We start from the raw sequence: 21,033 nt of genomic DNA, 5'->3' as shown, positions 1-21,033 counted from the left end.
TTCACAAAGCCAGTTCAGCTTAACTCTGAGTCAGTTACTCTGTAACATACTCTGTAAACCTAACCTGCTCGCTACCAAGTTTTCTTCAACTAACCCTAAGTTTATTCAACCTTATAACCCAATGTGTTACAATTCTTTATAGGGATCGACTGATATGGATTTTTTAGTTATCAGCCTTAGCCAATGACCAATACGGGCTGCCGATTTTCTTGAGCCAATATTTGGAGCCGATACTGCTTTTGCTCCCTCAATTTACATCATAAAAATGTAAACCCTGCCACACTGGATTTGTTTTCGGATTCTGCTCTGCCATTTCCCATATGGATGGGTGCACTGCATATGGTTAACTGTGCAAGGGTAAAAGGCTTTCATCAACATCTACAACACAGCCTAGATGATGCATTGCTTGATGACATATTATACGACATCACAAAATGTCCTTTGTCAACACATTTAAATAATTTAAGAAAACAATAAACCTGAAAAGTAGCCATTGAAATAAAGTGTTTGATTTGTAATTTAAGACTGCCATGGTTTAAATTTTTCTACATAAAATAAAATGAGCATGTCTAAGGCTAATATGCCGCCTAATATGCAAAGCCAACACACTAGTAGGTCTAAACGAAAATGTAAAAGAAGCTGCCAGATTTGTCAACCATATAACAAATCAGCAGAGGAAAATAACGTGATGTCAGATGCACATTAAGCAACAAATTGTTCAAGTTTCTGTTCTAAACTGCATCAATGTTAAAATGTACTAATATTCAACCACGTATAAAACATATCTCTCAAAGTTTTAAAAGCTCTCCTTCAGTTAGCGCAGCACTCTCATATATCGCTGTGATGCGTGACGTGTCCCACTGAGTGAGACCGAAGCGCGCGCGCGCGCGCGCACACACACACACACACACACACACACACACAAACTTCTGTTTGGTAGCTGACGCTGACTGAAAAACTCAACCACCGTTGAACTGGATTGATAATGATAACGTCAGCAAACGGCTCTAAACACAAGTAAGGCATACATGGTGCACTTATGTCTGTAAAATAGAGAGAGCTTGGGTTGTCTCCAGGAATTTAACTGGTTTAGAGCGGCGAGGTGTGGGATTAGTGTTCCCGCTAAAGAACACGGATACAGATGTCCTGTTTTGGTTGATTTATTTGGCTGTGGTCTTATGTCATTTACACACAGCAATAAACCAGGGAGGTAGAGGTGAAGGTGAAAAGGCAAAGGAGATTACAATATATCCACCGGAGAACTAGCATAACAGCACAGCGTTTTCCACACGTGTGGTGCATTCAATAGCATCGGAATGGCTATGGTACGTTCAAGAGCGTGGGACATATAGAAACTTACAGATAATTGGCTATTACTGAATGGAACTTAGCTAAATAAACAATTTAACGATACATTAACAATGTGGGCTTTCTAACAGTCTGGTACATGATAAATGTTAAGTAAGGGTTAATGCCCAACGAGGTGTCCATTGTTAGGTATTAATGGACGACGGCGAGGCGTGAACCGTCCGTACACTTGAAATGTCACAGGAACATTCTTTTTCAAAGCTGGATAGGCTACTGTTGTATGAGTCAGCGCAATTAACACAACATTAAGGCAGCGCAAAAATAAACATTGGCTATTGCCATCCGAGATGTCTAGCTGATGCATCAGTGCATCTCTAAGAAATGCCAGAGATATAGTTTGGAAACAGTCACAACATCACAGTTTGTCTACCACAGTTTCTTTTTTTTATGTCCTGCACATTACATATCCTCACAATTCTTTAAATACATTTTTTGTTTATTTTTTGTTATCTAAAGAAATAGCTAAATTATTTCCCCTCTAACAGTTTATTCTCTTGTCTTCAGATGATCAGAGGCTGTGTTCAGAGACAAACTGTTATTGGCAGATGGATGATTTGATGGTCTATGACAGTGGTTCTGCTGACTGCTGCACATTTGCTCCCAGCTATAATGGCACACAATCACCACTTTCCTGATGTATTGTTTTTTTGGAATTTTCAAGCAGGCAATTGGAACAGAGGAACAGCTAATTATCACTGTTCTATTTAGAGTGTTTTCTGGCCAGTTGTGATCTGCAGCCAATTAACTGGTGCATTACTGGTTGACACCATGCTGCAAAAGGAAACGCTGATACAAAGTAATGGATTGACCAAAAATGAAACAATATGGTAAAACATAAAGGGAGGAGGAGGACAGACTGCTTGGGAAGCAAAGAGGAAAAGTGGCAGTCCTCTTCTGTTGGACCTGCTGCAAGTTTCCAGCAAGTTTAAGTGAATACAGCGTGTAGTTCCTTTTTAGCAAGAGTTTGCTTTATTTGCATTCGTTTTTTCAAAATGATCATCGTCTTACAATTTCATGTCAGGATATAATGTTAGTGTCCTTTCTCTCACAGATAGAGTCTTTGGATCTGAATAAAATCTGTTTAACTATTGAGTCCGTTCAGCTTTACAGATATCACACATACATAGCTAATGAACAATTCTAGATACATAACACATTTTGCAATGTGCATCTCACATCATATTTTTACTCACTATGACCACTACTACTGTCATTACTAAACATTCTGCCAAACTATGAACAATAACGGTGCCATTTGCTAGCTAACCACCGTTAAGGAAAAATCTAGCACATAGATGGTACCTTAGGATACCGTTATGTTAAACAGGTGATTTAATGTTAATGTCACCGCTCATTTTACATACAGCAACAAAACAAAATGCTGAGGGAACATTACTACATGTTTCATGTTGGTTTTGAGTGACATGCATCCCCACTAATCTCGAAAACGTCTCAAACAGTAAAGTGAATACAGCGTGTTGCGTGAATATACTGTCTCCTGCAGCGGGGACTAACGTTAGCTTCTTGTCTCATCTGGGTTCTGATAAACAGTAAATTTATCAAACTCAGTGTCCACAATGCTATTTTCCAAGCCACATAGCTGGCACAGCTTAGGCGCATGCTTGGTTCTTTTGGTCAATGATTGTAAAGATTTACAAAGAATAGGTTTATGATATTTACTCTTTAACTGGTACTTTTAGGGACCGATTGGTGGGATTGCTGTGGACGAAGTACACATGGCGAATACACTGGGAAGCGCAAATTACGTTTTACCATGTATTCAGCTAATTTAAATAGTTCACGTTACTGTATTGTGTGAACAGTTAACTTAATTTTAATATTCTAAGTGGCATTTTCTTTTTGCATGGTGCAAAAAACTATTTCCCTTCCCAGGACTATTTTGCAGAGCCACCATCTCTTTTCCGGAGCTTATCGCCGCCCAAGAGAGTTGTGATTAGAGGTCGACCGATTAATCGGCCGATTTTTGTCATTTTTTTACATAATCGGCATCCCAGTATATCAAGCCGATTAATAGGCAGGCGCATCTGCGGGAAGCCTAGTGTTAAAAACATGAATAGGCAACATTTTTTACAGCGCATCCAGACCAGCTGCCTCCAGCCCCTCCCCTCGTGAAGTCTTGCGCCATGTGTCTCGCACAGTCACTTCAGACTCAGATGCTACCGTTAGTAGTAACATATTGCTGGTGTTCTTGCCTTGGGATTAACTGTACTAATAAAACCATACAAAACACCGCGGCCACACCGCTGTGGAAGCTCCCCGAATATCATTTATCAGAGTCTGGTTGTTACCCCTGTCCATGGCAGTCTCATCCACTCCTATAACGGAGCTAACCGCTAACGGAGCTAACCGCTAATGGAGCTAACCGCTAACGGAGCTAATCGTCGCTAACAGAGCCTTCAGTTCTCCGTGCCTGTATCCATTAACTGCATCTATGGACTCGAGCACGAATAAAACCCTTAATTTTATTAAATTGGCTGGAGACTAAGAGTTGTTTGAATGACAGAAATCTGCTCAGATAAGATCCTAATGAGGTCAACAGGACATGTAACAGTAGGATCCCCAAAACACAGAGAAAACACTTCAACAAATGAACAATGATCTAACAAACAAGGTGAACAAGAATTGACTTTAGATAGCTCTAGTCTTATGTGATTCAACAGGAGTTAGGAGGAAATAGTGTTGAGATTAATAATAACATGTCACTTTCTGTGAAGCTTGCAGATTTGTATTCTCAGAAGTTTAATAAATGCTGCTAAACTTTATTTTTTCATTGAAAAGTTTATTTGACAAAGTTTATTTTCTTCTTACCTGTTTCGTTTATTTAATATATTTTTCATACATTATTTATACAATATACAGTATGTTTTTACATTATACATTTTTAATTGAAGTGTAGATTGGTGAAATGTTCAATAAATGTTTTTGTTGAGAAATTCTGTGTATATTAGTGTTACATTTTATCTTTCAAATAGAGGTTTAAAAACAAGCACATATCGGCCAAATATCGGCCAAAATAAATCGGCAGCATTAATCGGCCATCGGCTGACCCTGATTTCTAAAGATCGGCATCGGCCAGAGAAAACCCATATCGGTCGACCTCTAGTTGTGATTGGTTTAAATGCAAGAAACTAGGGCTGCAGCTATCGATTATTTTAGTAATCAAGTATTCTACCGATTATTCCATCGATTAATCAAGTAATCGGATAAGAAATACGTTTGTTTTATTGAAGAGCAATAATATACAATAGTTTGGTTTAATTTTCGGAAAAAGCAACATTTGTATTGCCTACATTGCTTACAATATCATCTCTCAAAAAACTAAACATATTAAGTGCATTTAAGTGCCATATTACATTGTTTTTAAAGAAAACATTTTCTGAAATGCAATAACAACCTCAAACTAAGGCATACATTAAACATACATAAACATTACCTTAAGTTGTGCAACTTAACTTTCAGAACTACAAGTTTCAACCTGAGACTGATCTGTATATAGGCCTATATGTAAATATTAGTTATACTCAACCTATTTTCATTTATATATTTGATTACAATGTCACACATCTCTGTTACACTTATGCTAGTAGATCATTGATCAGCTGTTTCTCCGTGAAGAGAGAGAGTGAGAGAAAATGGTGCAATCAGCTGTTTTTCCGAAGGGATAGTCAACAAGTCGGCTCTTTAGATCAAATTGTAGTCACCACTACGTATTTTCTTGTCTTTGTTTTTGGTAGTTGTTGTGTTTGGTGTAGTTTCATCGTCCACACGTCTCTGTGATTTACTTTTGTCGGGTCTGCTTCGTGGAATGGATGATTAAGTTAGACTCGATGTTTTCTGTTGAGATGCTGAAGCATTGACATTGTCCTATTATTGTGGTAAGCTAGTTCGATTTTGCAGTAGACACACTGTACAGAGTTTTCGTTTTAGTTTTAGTTCAATTGTAAGTTTGAACTAAAACTTTGGACACTTTCTGTCGTTTTCTCCAGCCTGTCTCTTCTCTTAGCCCCTCACTATTTACGCTCTTTCTTCATTTTGTAATCTGCGCCGACTCTTCATGGCCATGTGTCACCAGCAGCATCAGCCTGGTGTGCAACAGTAATAATCATCCGTGCGGAAACACCGTGAGCGATACAACGTCGGTAACATTGATTAAATGAAGCTTCAAGGCAAATCATTTTGCATCAAGGTTTTTTAGTAATCGAATTATTCAAGTTACTCGAGGAATCGTTTCAGTCCTACAAGAAACCCAGAGCGTTTTTTTTTTCTTCTACTATCCCAAAATGTATCTGTACACAGCGTTGTAGAGATAGGTGTGGCAATTCGAGACTAAATCACTGATATCAATGCAATTCTCTACAGTGGGCTTACATAAAGTGTGTGTACAAAATCACCTTACAATATAATGCAGTGCAATACAACACTGCTACAAAGACTATAACCTCAAAACTGACCACAATTAAACAGTGAACATCACAAACACATGCAGGGCTGTAGTGTTAGATTGCATCTGACAGTACAACAAGTGTTCATGTTACTGGATATTTTAAACATAACTAGATGTATGTTCTCTCTCTGAAAACTTGACTGTGTTGAGGTTAGGGCAGCAGCCCCACACACACACACACACACACACACACACACACACACACACACACACACACAAACGGGTGGTTAACTACATTAACTTGGAACATCCTTCTTGAATAGAGGATAGTGTTTAAATCGAATTTTTCCTTGAGTAAGTTCAGACCACATGACCGGACAGGGTGATGCATCTTCATACCAGCCCCTTTCACACATGCTAGCCTTTTTGTGAATGGCTGAGAATGGGAACGTACTGAATACATTCAAGTTTTTGAGTTAATTTCGTGACGTTTCAAATAAGACAGGACTCCCAGCCAAGTCAGACCCTTAACAGTGGGAAATAGAGTCCAACCAGGTATTTATAGTGGTGGTTTCACCAATAAAGTCCACAAAAACGGACTTTCTGTGACAGAATTGGACTACTCTACTGTACCGGTCTGCTGGATTCCAGCATTTCTCTACTCTGCTGCCTTTTATGGACAACGTACTTGAGGACCGGGCTGACTCTGTAGTTTGGCTGACAAAAACTATTGTAATTTTTTTTTACTACTGACAAAGTCGTTAAGCCTAACTACATTTTAAACTGTTGTTCTGCTAGAAAAGATGTGGTTAACGGACAGCCGCTCCCTTCGATATGTGCTTGGATTAAGAGACGCTCGCCCGAAATACGTTTAAAAACTCTAAAATGTAATGTTCCCTTGCATGCAGTGAAATATAAACATATGATAAAACACATTGTACCTTGTTTTTAAAACAACCAACGTCTTCCGTTAAATTCGGCATGAAAGTCACAACTCAACAATGTCAACTTTTATCATTTGACCCCCTTCCCCCAAGAACCCACCACCAGTTTGAGGAGGAGGCAGTTGTGGGAGTAACGTTGAGCCGGTGACAAAAGTAGAGATGTTATCACACCGTTATTCAGTTGTTATGTGTTGGTGTTTTGGCTGCAGACCATGGCAACATGAAGAATAAATCCATACTATTCAGGAAAGATCTAGTAGGTCATGTGTGTCTTGTGCTTTTGCCTTATAAACATTGCCAGATTTGTATATGGAATTTGGCGTGCGCTGCCCCGAGAACGGCTAATAACTCGTAAAGTTTCAGTGGTATCACATCAAACAAATACTGCTTCAATTAAAACCCGTAATGTCACCACATTTTAAACATTTTATACGTGTTTATCTATTGTGCTTCAATATCTCAACACGCAACTGGTAGATGCTAAAAGAAGTTTTACAGCATGTCCGCTCTTTTTTTTTACCTTGTTCTCCGGTGTTTCCGCTGGCTCTGTCCAGTGTGCCGTTCAGCAACAGAAAAGAAAGAAAAACGAGCAAACGTCCACATTTTGCCGGTGATATTTGGGCATTTTTCTGCCTGTGTTTACTGTACATCCCTGTGACCCTCGGTACCGCCGACCGTCCTCCCTTTCCTCGCCGTGTTCAACTCTGCCTCCCTCTGACTCCTCCGTGAGTCAAATCGTCAAAGACGGGAAAGTAAAATACAGTACTTCCTGTCTGAACCATCAAAATAAAACCGTACTAAACTAATAGCCTACTAATAAAAACTACAAGTGAACATTTTAACAATTAGGGGATCATATGGGCTAACATTATTTATTCATTTAGAATGCTCGTTTAACAAAGTCATAAGTTGGTGAGTCTGCGGTTTTACCTCAAAATTTACCATGAGATGCTTGCACAACGGAAATAATTAAGAGAACATTCTTTTTAGAGAACATTATTTATCATATCTTATTCTCATTTTATATATTATTATATGGATTGAGTCAATAGGATTGGTAAGGTTCATGACATTCCTGTGTCCCAATTCCATATGACAGACATTCTTGGCAGGTTTTAGTGTGTTCACACTGGAAAAGTTTATCTGTCCATTAACTATACCCACTTATCCTTCAGAGGGTTGGCTGGAGCCTATCCCAGCTGATATTGGCCAAGAGGTAGAGTACAAAATAAACCCCTTCAACTGTATATGCATACAAAAAAAACCCGCTTGACTAGCAGGCTGTTGACATGGCCAGGTTAACCATGGTTCGGGGCCATGGGGCAAAAAGTTGTTGTGGCCCCAACTGCTCCAGGAACACATACATACATACATACATTTCCTGCGTTACAACTCACTGGTCACCTGTCTTGAGTGACTCCTGCTGAAAGTGCTCTATAGGCTTCAGCAAACTCTCAAAGCTCTGCAAGTAAACACACCACATTAGTGGATCCTAACCAATCGTCTTTCAGTTAAAAAAAAACAAAGCTTTGAAAAAAATAAACACATTACATTTCATTTGATTCAATGTTTAATGAGCCCCCTGGTTTCTTTGGCTGAGGACCTGCAGCTGTGGCAGGCGTAGCTATTGGCAGCAGGCAGGACAGCTGCAGGTTATCAGGCTGATTAGTTTGCTGATAAATAGGGCCAAGAAACAGGAGTTTACATTGTTTGGCTTTGCAGTGAGGTTAGAATATATATTAAAAGATAAGAAAGAACAAGTAACAAGCTAAACTTACTAAACTGCTGAATGTCAAGGTCAACATTAGTTCTGTGTACACAAAGATGTTGACTGTGTTCCTGAATAAAGCAAGTCTGTGTGTACTTTCCAGCCTTTGCCTACAGTTGAACTCGAGTTTTTCCTACTGTACATATGAAATGTGGACATTTTTACCCATTTTCCTGTCAAGTGGGAAAACATAGTATAGATTCTGTATAGTAAAATTAAGTGGAAAATTAATTTACTTTCCAATAATTTACACCACAGATTTGCTGAGAGATAATTTGGGAAAGTCTCCAATACTTGGCAACAGAAATTCAGGACTGTTTAACGTAGGTTTAAAATGATCTTTTGGTCATGTTTTATTTCTATAGTCTTCTGAATTCCAAACAGTGCTGAGCTTTTGAATTCACACTGAGTTACAGCCAGTCGCATTGGAATACCCAGATACTTATTAGAGTCCTTCAAATGTGTGTGATCATGTCAAGTTAATATTATGTGCAAATGTGGCTCATTCGTGAGTTCAAGTGAAAAAAGTATAGACACCTTAAAACTGCAATATTAACATGCATTATTGTCTACTTAATAGTGATGAAAAATCTTAAATGAAATCACTAAGTGTGGGCATATTTACAAATGTTATCTGACTTGTTCACACCACAATGTTTTTTCCCCCCCAACCACATGTCAGACTTTTATTTTGAAGTCAACATTAGCTGACATCCGGTAATAACATCATTGTGTTTAACTTGAGGGCATTTGGTGCTTGAGAAAACAAAGCATGGATTTGATTAATGCTGCTTTCACGTTTCCTTGTAAACTCCATAAGAATTCAGAAGATGCAGAAAGACTTCATGTTAGTTTCATTTTAGAAATGATGTTATCAAATTAAGTAAAAAAAAATGTTGGTTTCATGTATTGGCATAAAAATGATCAATTAAACAAAACAATTTATAATAAAATACAACAAAGCAGCATGCAAAAGAGGTATAACTTAAAACTGTAACTAATATAAGTATATTTAATTTAGTTTTAATTTATGATAGCAGTCCATCAGGACCAAAACCTCATGCCATAAAACAGTTTCGTCCCCTCAGCAGTCAGCCTCGTTAACAAGGCCCCGGACCCTCACTGACATTGAACTTTAATCCTTTTTTAAACCAATCACAATAGTTTGGGGCGGCGCTAAGCTACAAGCGCAGCAACGGTGGCTCTTCTAGCCCATCTCATCTCTCATGTTGCCCAAAACCCGGGAAGGAACTTGTTTTAGTGCAAAAGAAAACACCTCATACAATATTAAATGAAATTAACCACACGATACAGTAACGTGAGCTATTTATTATTTATTAGCTGGATACATGGTTAAACATAATTTGCTCTTACCAGTGTATTACTGTGTGTACTTCAGCAATCCCACCAATCGGTCTCAAAACGTCCCAATTAGAGAGTAAATGCAGTAAACATATTCTTTGTAAATCTTAGCTTCAGCTTGTAGCCTGCTAGCTCGAAGGTTGTTGTTGTGTAACACACAGAGAGCGGAAGGTGAGTGGCAAAAGCCTGACATCCGACAAATGCCAGGCTTTATCCTGGAAATGTTCTTCTGTTGATCCAGACTGCTCTTTCCCCAATTACCCCCCGCATTATTTATTCCAGCCCATCTCTCATGTTGCCCAAAACCATTTGCATCCAGCCTTCTGTACCTGTTCCTGCTTTCTTGTTACCTCTTCCTGTATTTTGATGTGTAGCCTGTTCCTCACCATTGCATTTTAGTAAATGTACACAGCACACAAATATTAAAACTAAACTAATACTTGCCATGTTAGAGGAAGTTACATGTTGGAACTGCATTTCCCAGTCTTGTTGCCATAGAGGTTACTGGGTTTGTACCATCATGCCTGTACAGAAACCAAAACCTCTGCTCACAAATCGTATCTGGCAACGAGGGTTATAGCACTTCACAGATGTACTAGAGGAATGGCTGAAAATAGCATTTTTCAAAACCCTGTAACAATCAAACCCAAAATGAAAAACAAATTGCCACTTGGATCTCTTAATTTCTAGCTTGAGACACAGAAGCAGCAGGAGCTCTGTCTTAATTCCAACTGTGGAAATCTTTGTGTGCTGGAGAGCCCATCATCGGTTGGAAGGTGTGTTGTCTGGTTTAAAGGGGGGGATTGCACATTGTGAATGGCTGCGTCCCTTTGTTCTAATGTGTATGAATTATTGCTTATCAATTTGCATAAAGTCATGAAAATGAATGAATAATGCATCACAGGGCACCATTTGCGGTTCCATTTTCAGTGCGGTTGCCGTGTGCTCACATCCAAAGATCCCATTGAATATTGTGATTGCTATCAAGGTAGGGAATGCGAGGCAACAAGGAATGGACCCAAACACAGACAATCGAGCAGACAGGATCAGTTTAGTGATTTATTGACCAAATGGAGGTAGGCGGAGCCAAGGAACCAAGGAAGAGTCATACGTCGTTAGAATTTTGCATTGGTGCCACTTCTATTGAAGTTAATGGCAAGACCCACTATAACCCATCATGTCTGTGTTGTTTCACCTTTGAGTGAAACACGCTTCCACAAAATAAAAGAAAACACATTGTGTATGTTGACTGATGTTTTAATGTGCACCTCTGTTGTCCTTGTTATGGTCTCCAAACTTGAGCGCAACTCAAGCCGTTTGGCCCAAGATAGCAGCTACATCATGATACATGACCAAACAGGGCAGGTCTGACACATAAATCATGACTTTAAAGCTACAGTATAGTGCATAGTTTCTGTCGCCCCCATGAGGAATTCTAAGTAATGACAAAAACACTGTCTGCGCATCCACATGATGGAAGCCTTCCGTGATTGCGCACCGCCCCCACCTCTCCTCCACACAGCTGCTAGTAGCGTTTAACCCATCAAAACAAGGAGGACACGATTAAAAAACGTGATGGACTCTTCAGAAGAGGTAATTATCTTGTAATTATTATGTTCTCTTTGTCTCCAAAACTGAACGCTGCTGTTTCCTTTCTTAGCGGTGACGTTAAACGCATCACTTGAGCTTTGCCCTGTGAATGTCGCTGGACTTCACCATTCTGTAAAACTGACAGGCTTTGTATCAACTCATTTGGCAATGGCTTGAATGTAACAGACATTCATTAATATAAAATAGTTGCGCACCATAGCTTTAAGTCATTAAGCTATAGAGGCTGTAACGTAACATTGCTATCACCTACAAACGACACCGTAACTTTACTCCTTTCAACCCCTGCTCTCCTGCCCACTGACCAACCGACCAATCAGAAATGACAACCTTTAACCATGACAATTAAAACTCTTTTCATTCACAACTCAATTGCAACAACAAAATACCTTGTGCAAATAAGATGACTTGTTGACAAAACAATCACAAACAAGAGTAACTTTTCTAAGATAACAAATATTTGATCAAATATAATTACTTTTAAGGCTTTGGGGGCTCCATACTAATTTCTTCTTTGTTGCTTTGGGATGTTATCTGGCCTTATAGTACTCTTTTCCACCTACAGTATTTTTACATGTTTTGGCTGTTTATGAGCTTGGGTTGTACCGTATGTAGAAGGTTTGGGAACTGTAATGCAGACTACCTCTCCATTTCCTTTGCCTGAGTTACCACCAGAGTCAGAGGACCTATTCAATATTAATTCAAACACAGAGCTTTACGCCTGTAGCAACACTGAATATAAACATTTTATGCAACTCCAATTTTATCTTCCTTTCTCTCAGTGATGTTTTTCCTCTTTCTGCCCAATGCATCTCTCTGCCTTGTGCAAAATCAAACAATCTGAACAGCTTCAGCTCTCTCAGCTTACTGGCTGTATTGCCCTCTGCTCTGCCATATCTAGACCAGTACAACATAACATCCACAGCTTGGTCTAGTTCAGAAAAGCTATCTGTTTCTTCCAGGGGACTCAGATCATGTGCTGGCGAGCTGCTTACTCTGTAATGAGTGGATGTGTAGCACTCAAAGCATGCTGGCAGGCCAGGATGAAGCCCAGAGTCATTGTCTATCCATTCCCCTGCTACAGCAGCGTGCTGGTGTCATGCTCACTCTCTTTGACTTTGGAATTATGGCAAGGATTTAGACTTAGCTGGCAGGAGGGGGTGCTGGATAAGAAGGATTTATTTCACCTCATCTGGAAAAAGTCTCCTCTGCCATACAACCACTTCAGTGACTCTTTATCCAGCCAGTGGGGTAGTGGACATAGTGGGTATGGTCCATTCACTGAGCCGTGGCACAAATAGCTTGCTTTTTTTGGTTTTGTTGCTCAGCTCTGTTTGGGGGGATATTGTCCCCACCACTTGTTACACTGAAATGTCAAAAGCTTAGACGCAGACACATTCAAATCCATCATCCCATGTGGCTGCTCAGGGACTATGTCAACCAAAGGCATCAGAGAGGGTAGAAGGTAAGATTTACTTGGCCTTCTAGGGCCAATAGCCTTTGTATGTATGTATATATATATATATATATATATATATATATATATATATATATATATATATATATATATATATATATATATATATATATATACATAGGATTGAGCTGAGTTTAGAATCAGAATAAAAAAAACTATATTATCCACCATCACAAAGCAATACACACAGTACACACTACTACACAGTACTAGTGAAAGCAGACACAGCGTTAAGAACAGCATGTTTGTAAAGGAAATGTTCAAATGCAAATACCTATACACAAATTTAAATAATTCCAATGGAATCACTACAGTTAGTGAAGAATTTTGAATCATGAATTTGCGCCAGACATTAACAAGTCATCCTGACAGTGCTAGTCTCTCTATCTCTACAGCAGTGTCTCAGTGCTGTAGTATGGTCTGGCTACAACCCCTATCTCTCCAGCATATTTGCTGTTTGGGGTGAATAAACACAGACTGCACAGACAGTTGAGCAATCCAATTCAAACGAATAACGCGATTTATTTTTATATTTTTTTGAACATACAGAACAGACAAATACAACTGAACAAGAACAACATCCCTCTCCCACCCCCCACCCTCTGCGGTCTTGAGGAAAACAAAAACAAACAAATAAACAAAAACAAAAACAGAAATCACACCTTGCCTAGTCACTCTCCTCTAATTCTTGTGATGCTGAGGTCATTAGGACTGATATTGTGCTAGCCAAATTTTCTTCTGTCTCCCAAGCAGGTGTAATTTAGAGTCATCAAACAATCAGGTCAGTAGGAAGTCGACATCCTATCACATCAGATATTATTGATGTTGTTTTATTCCAAAACTCATGCACCTGTTCACAGTCCCAGACCATGTGCAGGAAAGTTCCAGTTTGTTCAGGTTGGCAGAACGTGCAATAAGGAGTAGGAATGACTTTAGAGACGTATCTCTTCTGAGGCGTCCAATATGTCATATGGCATATGTTGAAATGGATTTGCTGGTGATTTGGGTTCTTGGAACAGTGGGAAATGTTGTCCCAAACTGTCTCCCAATTAACTACGTTCCCCTCCGGGCTCAGCTCTCGCTCCCATTTCTTTACTATTGGGAGTTCTCCTACGGATACTTGCATCAGTTTAGCTTAAATCCTGGACACTAATCCTCTCACAGGAGAATCAACAAGCCATTTAATGATTGGGTGCATCTTAAGACACAACATTTTAGGGCTGATCTTAAGTGAAGATAAAGGAAGAAGGATGTCCTAGGGACCTCAAAGCTAGCTCTCAGGTCTTCAAAACTTAACATACCTTCATCATTGAATAGCTGGTCTAGAGTATAAATACCTCTGTCACGCCACTGGTTATAAATAAAAGGTTTGTTACCAGACATTAAGTGTATGTTGTGCCAAATTGGGGTGTTCAAATGCCACTTATTGGTGTAGCGTAGTTGCTCCTCCACCTGTTTAAAGTTGGTCAATGTGTTGGTGATAATAGGGCTATAGGCTAGCATAGACCTTTTTGGACACACACCTGTGAAGGCAAGGTCTTGCAGTTTCAGACTTCCAGTGAGGTTTTGCTCTATTTCTCTCCATGGGACTGTAGATGAGGGGTCCATAAAGATGTGGCAAATTGATTTTGATGATCCGAGAAAGCGGATTGTTTTTTGTTTTGTTTGTTTTATACAATTTATTTATTAAGTTTTTGAACACACAGTTAGTACATTACAACTTTTGTTTAACAAGTTCCCCAATTTGTTTTTAATATCTCTCTAATAAAGCGGGAAATCTCTGTATATATGTGTGTCTTTCAATTCAATTCAAAGTTTTATTGTCATATGCACAGTAAGAAAACATGTTTCCCTCTACAATGAAAATCTTCCTTTGCTGTCCACAGAATGCCAAACAATGTAAAATCTACAAAATATACTACAAATATACAAAAAAAAAAAAGGCACCATGTGAAAAATAAAGCAACAATAATAAGTGCGAATGTAAACAGTGCAAGTTATGCATGTGCAAACTGAAAAAAATGTAAACAATTAAGTACAGTAATAATAATAAACTCAAGAACCGTTCATCCAATCTACTTCACACTTGGTTTCCTGGGTACCCAATGAACTTGGGCATTGGAATTTGGAGCAGTTTGGACAGCACTGGATATTGGATATTAATAAAGAATTAAACTAAACCATCGAACAACAACGGTCGTTACGCTGGCTCTTCTTTGTCTACCCTTCACATCACATAATCAACAATATATATCAAACAAAAACCAGACACTATATCGTATTGTTGCTGTGAGCTGTAAATGTACCACTTCTAAGCACACAGCAGAACATAACGTCATCCCGGAACTGACGGGCAAAAAGAGCTGGCTTCCTCATTCAGACTCACCCTGGTTCCGGTTGTTTAAGTGTGCTGCTAACAGGCTATAACACACACCCCATGAGACATGAGACAAATGTCTGTTATTACTCCACATTTTAATTGTGATATTTTGTTAGTAAAATCTGAATCTGCAACGTTCTCTGTCAGGTAAATGTAGTACAATGTTTTCCTCTGAAGTAGAAGTACACAGTAAGTCAGTAGTAGGCTATACAGTGTGGTTGCATAGCCCATTAAGTGCTTTGGGGTCCTTCTGTAAGTCATTTCGGGGTAGACCTATAATGGTTGTGGAGAATGCTACAAGCAGCAATACCAAAAGCCAAGCAATCGGTCCATTCCAAACAAGCATATTTTATACAGTCACTGTACTAGTATATGTTAATCTCTCCACGGATATACATTGCGCCATATTCTTGATCCAAGCACCAATTGTAGGTGCCTCCATTTTCTTCCAGATGAGAGCTGCTCGGATTGTTTTTAACAGAGAAAACGTTGCAGCAGAATGTGATATTGAAAGTTAAGACAGATTTAATGAGTGATTTGTAAACAGCTGTTAAATGTGTCCTAATGTTAAAGTGCTTAAGTTTCTTCAGTAACAAGTGGCACTGCTGGGCCTTCTTGTACACAGTCAAGAATCGTAGGGCCTCTACCTGTTCCACCACCTACCCTTTAAGTTCCAAGGTTTCAGAATCACCAGATGTCAGTCTCCCCCACAACACATCTCTTGATCTTGAAGATCTTATGCTCCAAAGAGGTCCTATCAGTGAGGGGGATCAGGGAATCTACTGTACATACTGGTGGTATGCTGACAGAGAATTCATATCATTCAGGTAGGTCACCAGGGCCATGTCATCTGCACACATGATTGCATCAGTTTATCAATGTAACAGAGTATGTTGTTTATGCAGATAAAAAAAACAGACCTGAGGGATGCCTGAATTTTAAACTATGTTGTGGGATTCAAAACTTAATCCATAGCACCAGTATTGGGTTGATTTTATGTCAAAGTCTGATTTTCAGGTTGCATACTATAGACTGTGTATGTTTCATCACTGGATTTAATATTAAAAAATAGAAAGCAGTGATTTTGTCGCCATTGATATCATTTAAATCAGGGGATTGGGGGGAAGAAAGACTAGTTGTAAGCTTTACAGAGATGCTATTGACGTCAGACACATTTTCATTTATTCTCTCCCAACTGCTGGCTGTCTATTTAATATGAGAACATTTATTGAATAACATGAGTCATAATTGTTGTTTCCCTGGTGGAAGTTGCTGAGGTAGTTAAACAACTCCACAGTGGCAAAGCCCCAGGGATTGATGAGATCCGTCCAGAAATGCTTAAAGCTCTGGGTGTGGAGGGGTTGTCTTGGTTGACACGCCTCTTCAACATTGCGTGGAAGTCTGGGACGGTGCCTAAGGAGTGGCAGACCGGGGTGGTGGTTCCCCTTTTCAAAAAGGGGGACCAGAGGGTGTGTGCCAATTATAGGGGTATCACACTTCTCAGCCTCCCTGGTAAAGTCTTCTCCAAGGTGCTGGAAAGGAGGGTTCGGTCGATAGTCGAACCTCAGGTTGAAGAGGAACAATGCGGATTCCGTCCTGGTCGTGGAACAACGGACCAGATCTTTACTCTCGCAAGGATCCTGGAGGGAGCCTGGGAGTATGCCCAACCGGTCTACATGTGCTTTGTGGATCTGGAGAAGGCCTATGACCGGGTCCCCCGGGAGATACTGTGGGAGGTGCTGCGGGAGTATGGGGTGAGGGGGTCCCTTCTCAGGGCCATCCAATCTCTGTACAACCAAAGCGAGAGCTGTGTCCGGGTTCTCAGCAGTAAGTCGGACTCGTTTCAGGTGAGAGTTGGCCTCCGCCAGGGCTGCGCTTTGTCACCAATCCTGTTTGTAGTATTTATGGACAGGATATCGAGGCGTAGTCGGGGTGGAGAGGGGTTGCAGTTCGGTGGGCTGGGGATCTCATCGCTGCTTTTTGCAGATGATGTGGTCCTGATGGCATCGTCGGCCTGTGACCTTCAGCACTCACTGGATCGGTTCGCAGCCGAGTGTGAAGCAGCTGTGATGAGGATCAGCACCTCTAAATCGGAGGCCATGGTTCTCAGCAGGAAACCGATGGAGTGCCTTCTCTAGGTAGGGAATGAGTCCTTACCCCAAGTGAAGGAGTTCAAGTACCTTGGAGTCTTGTTCGCGAGTGAGGGAACAATGGAGCGGGAGATTGGTCGGAGAATCGGCGCAGCGGGTGCGGTATTACATTCAATTTATCGCACCGTTGTGACGAAAAGAGAGCTGAGCCAGAAGGCAAAGCTCTCGATCTACCGGTCAGTTTTCGTTCCTACCCTCACCTATGGTCATGAAGGTTGGGTCATGACCGAAAGAACGAGATCCAGGGTACAAGCGGCCGAAATGGGTTTCCTCAGGAGGGTGGCTGGTGTCTCCCTTAGAGATAGGGTGAGAAGCTCAGTCATCCGTGAGGAGCTCGGAGTAGAGCCGCTGCTCCTTCGCATCGAAAGGAGCCAGTTGAGGTGGTTCGGGCATCTGGTAATGATGCCCCCTGGGCGCCTCCCTAGGGAGGTGTTCCAGGCACGTCCAGCTCGGAGGAGGCCTCGGGGAAGACCCAGCACTAGGTGGAGGGATTATATCTCCAACCTGGCCTGGGAACGCCTTGGGATCCCCCAGTCGGAGCTGGTTCGGTATGGTAGGTGTAAGAATTATTATTATTAGCAGGATAAATAAGTATATCCGTAACAGCTGTAGGCCGGCTCCTCATCTACAATGGGTCTCCGGTTAGAGAGATAGACACAGGGGGCAGAGGTCTTGATTCCACTTAAACTTTACTGGTGTTCAGAATCTGGTACAGTGGTTTGAACAGTAGGAACAGCTTCCTGTCTATGTAGGAAGGTAGTATGATGCCTGTATGGTATATATGTATGTACGTATGGTATCTGAGTAGAAAACAATAGTGAGTCAATATGACCGTAAAATGAATAAATGTCATATGTCAAATGAATACAAAACTGTCACATTAGCATCAACTATCTTAATATACTACACTCACAGATTAGCAGCTCACAGCGTTAGCATTAGCGCGTTAGCATTAGCTTAATAACAGCGATGTCGAAACAGTATTAAATCTACTCAGAAATATGAACTATTAATCAAACTCTCTAAATCGTCCTTAAACACAGTAAAGCTCTGTCACAGAACATCAAAGTAACTGAAACATGGGTTCTGGTTATTTAACAAACATACATGTGCTCATTCACGCATACAATGTTCATTCCTCGGCTGTACCGAGTGGAATAACCATAGACAGTATATAAGAATGGACCAACAGATCCTGTTGCTCTGGACGGAGACCAGTGAAGGATATTAGAAGCACTTTTCCGGTGAGCACTGAGCGTTACTGCGCAGCCTCCAACTGAGAGAGACGACGTAAATGTGACGTGAGCAACCTGTCTGAAAGTTGTAAGTCTTCTGGTAGCTGTGCCAAGAGAAATCTCAATCATTCCGATTCTTGCAGAGACGGAGAGCGTAGCTATATGTAAGGAGATAACATAGGCACAGGCTAATTATTGCTAACTAAAATGCTAGTTAACATTAGTAATTACACTTAAACAGCTAATGTAAGTCGAAACTGCCTGCGAGTCCTGTACTATACGGTAATTCCTCTAATATGCGACAGTAAGTCACGTGGTTATGACACAATCGTTAGCCTATTTTTACAAAAACGTCTGCTACGGAGCCATAACGTGAGGTACAAGGTAATGGAGCCTTTTATACATTGTCATGTTTCTTTAGAAATAAACAGTGGACAAATAGAGTCTTTAAACGCTTCAGATGTAAAGTTATTCGCTGTCAAAGTGACGTCAAAATGAATGGCAGTCAATGGAATGCTAACGGGAGGTGATGGCTTGGTAGCATCAAAATGGCGCCATAGGAGGTTCGCGGTCCGAGGAGAGGCTTACCCCCTTGGGAATAACTCACTACGAAATATCAACGCAGTGGTAAAAGACCCCAGTCCTTACTTAGTTGTCCGGCCTAATGCCTGTCCATTTATCTAACTAATACTGCCACCTAGTGGGAATAGTGGGAACTTAGTACAGTAGGGAACCAAACTGAGTGGTACCTAACTAATGGTATCTTATTCACTTTTCTTTTATCAACAAACCACAGCTACACATTTAAAACCATAAATCATGGCTATGAGAGAACTGTCCACATCACACTATGACTACAACTATGCTCCATACAAGTCTGTTTGACTAGAAACAAAAGTTTGCGTTAGCAATGCCAAAATGTGCTAGCATTTCCACATTTCATTAAATTCTTTAAATAAAGGGTTAGTTACTTTTGATTTTGACTTTAAACATATGATGAACTATAGGCTATTCATTTTCAACAATGTGAAATTAATGTATTATGTGTCCATTAGTTTTTCAGTAAACACATTCAGAACCTTGCTGAATGCTGTGTTCAGCAAAACATAAATGCCACAGAATGAGCCAAGTGCAATATATTAACATTTCAAAATACTCTAATATCAATCTGATTGGTTTTTGTATGTAGTAGTTGTAGTTGTGTTATGTGATCTTAAAGCATAACTTCGGTATTTTTCAACTGGGACCTTTTTTTCCCCCATGTTTTTCCCATCCTGTTTTTTTGGAGCCAGAAGTGAGCATATTTGGACAAAAGGGCAGAGCTGGGGAGGATGACGCAGCTAACCCAGTGTTGTCTATGGTTTCAATGGGAAAACTTGCTGATTTTCAACTGGCTAGCGTTATCATCCCACAGAGTTTTTCCAATGGGTAAATGGACCTACTGGCACTGTCGCTGTTCATCTGCATGTACGGCAGAAAATCTGCTAGCTAGCTTTTGGTTAGCAAAGTGCTACTGAACACTGAACAAGACATTTTTAGGCGACCAAAATCTCCCAATTAACTTTGCTGAAGCGAAAACACAGTGAGAGGGTCAAAGTTTTGAGACGAAAACATGCACACCCAAAAACAGGTTTAGGTCTATTTTAATGCACACAGGGCCATGGTTAGCATTGCTAAGCCTCTGTCCTGGTTAACAGGTCGGCATGAAGCCACGCCCTAAAGCTTCCCCTGCTTTATCGTCTATTTTAAAATAAATGGGACCATAATTTACAAAATGATCATGCTGTATTGACAAAGACTTGAAACTAGCCCTTGAGACCATAAACTCATAAGGTAAATGTTTAGTGAGGGAATAAATCATGTGAGAAGTAGTATTATTTTCTGTATTATTATTATAATCAATATATTATTTTTATTCTATAGAAACCGGCTTCTTTTTGCAACCAATGGAGTCGCCCCCTGCAGGAAATTAGCAGGTTTAAGGCACTTCCTCATTGGCATCACTTTTCAGTCCCAGAGGTTGACCCACCCCCAACCCCAACCCTGACCCTCACATCCTCTTACATCCTCATTCTTCCCCTTGGTACTTATTGTATATTACACACCACTTATTGCACTGGCAATGGACATTGGCATTGGATGTAAGTCATGAGGTGTGAAGGACACCGGAGTGCCAGCCTCAATCTTCCATCTAAAAAAATCTGTGCCCGTAAGTGCAGAAAAATCATCAGACTACCCTTGAAGCTCAGTCATGTTGAATCTAGACCACAGTGTTTTGCTTAAATACTCTTGAGCAGAGCAGATGCTCTAATCACATAGTTAAGCAGTCACCTCTT

General features: G+C 40.3%; 1 protein-coding gene across 1 annotated transcript in view; it reads right to left on the bottom strand.

Annotated features, from left to right (window-relative positions):
* Positions 1–7,455, bottom strand: part of adam19a (ADAM metallopeptidase domain 19a) — a 349,292-nt gene extending 341,837 nt beyond the window's left edge. The window contains exon 1 of the mRNA XM_031289991.2: positions 7,238–7,455. Coding sequence (XP_031145851.1) covers positions 7,238–7,367 — 130 coding nt within the window. The 5' untranslated portion in view covers positions 7,368–7,455. The remainder of the gene's footprint in view (positions 1–7,237) is intronic.
* Positions 7,456–21,033: the final 13,578 nt, after the last annotated feature.

Source organism: Sander lucioperca, chromosome 17 (assembly GCF_008315115.2).
Source record: "Sander lucioperca isolate FBNREF2018 chromosome 17, SLUC_FBN_1.2, whole genome shotgun sequence".
NCBI classification, from domain to species: Eukaryota; Metazoa; Chordata; class Actinopteri; order Perciformes; family Percidae; genus Sander; species Sander lucioperca.
Note: the sequence above shows the minus strand (reverse complement) of the source record. Positions and strands in the feature narration are given on the sequence as shown.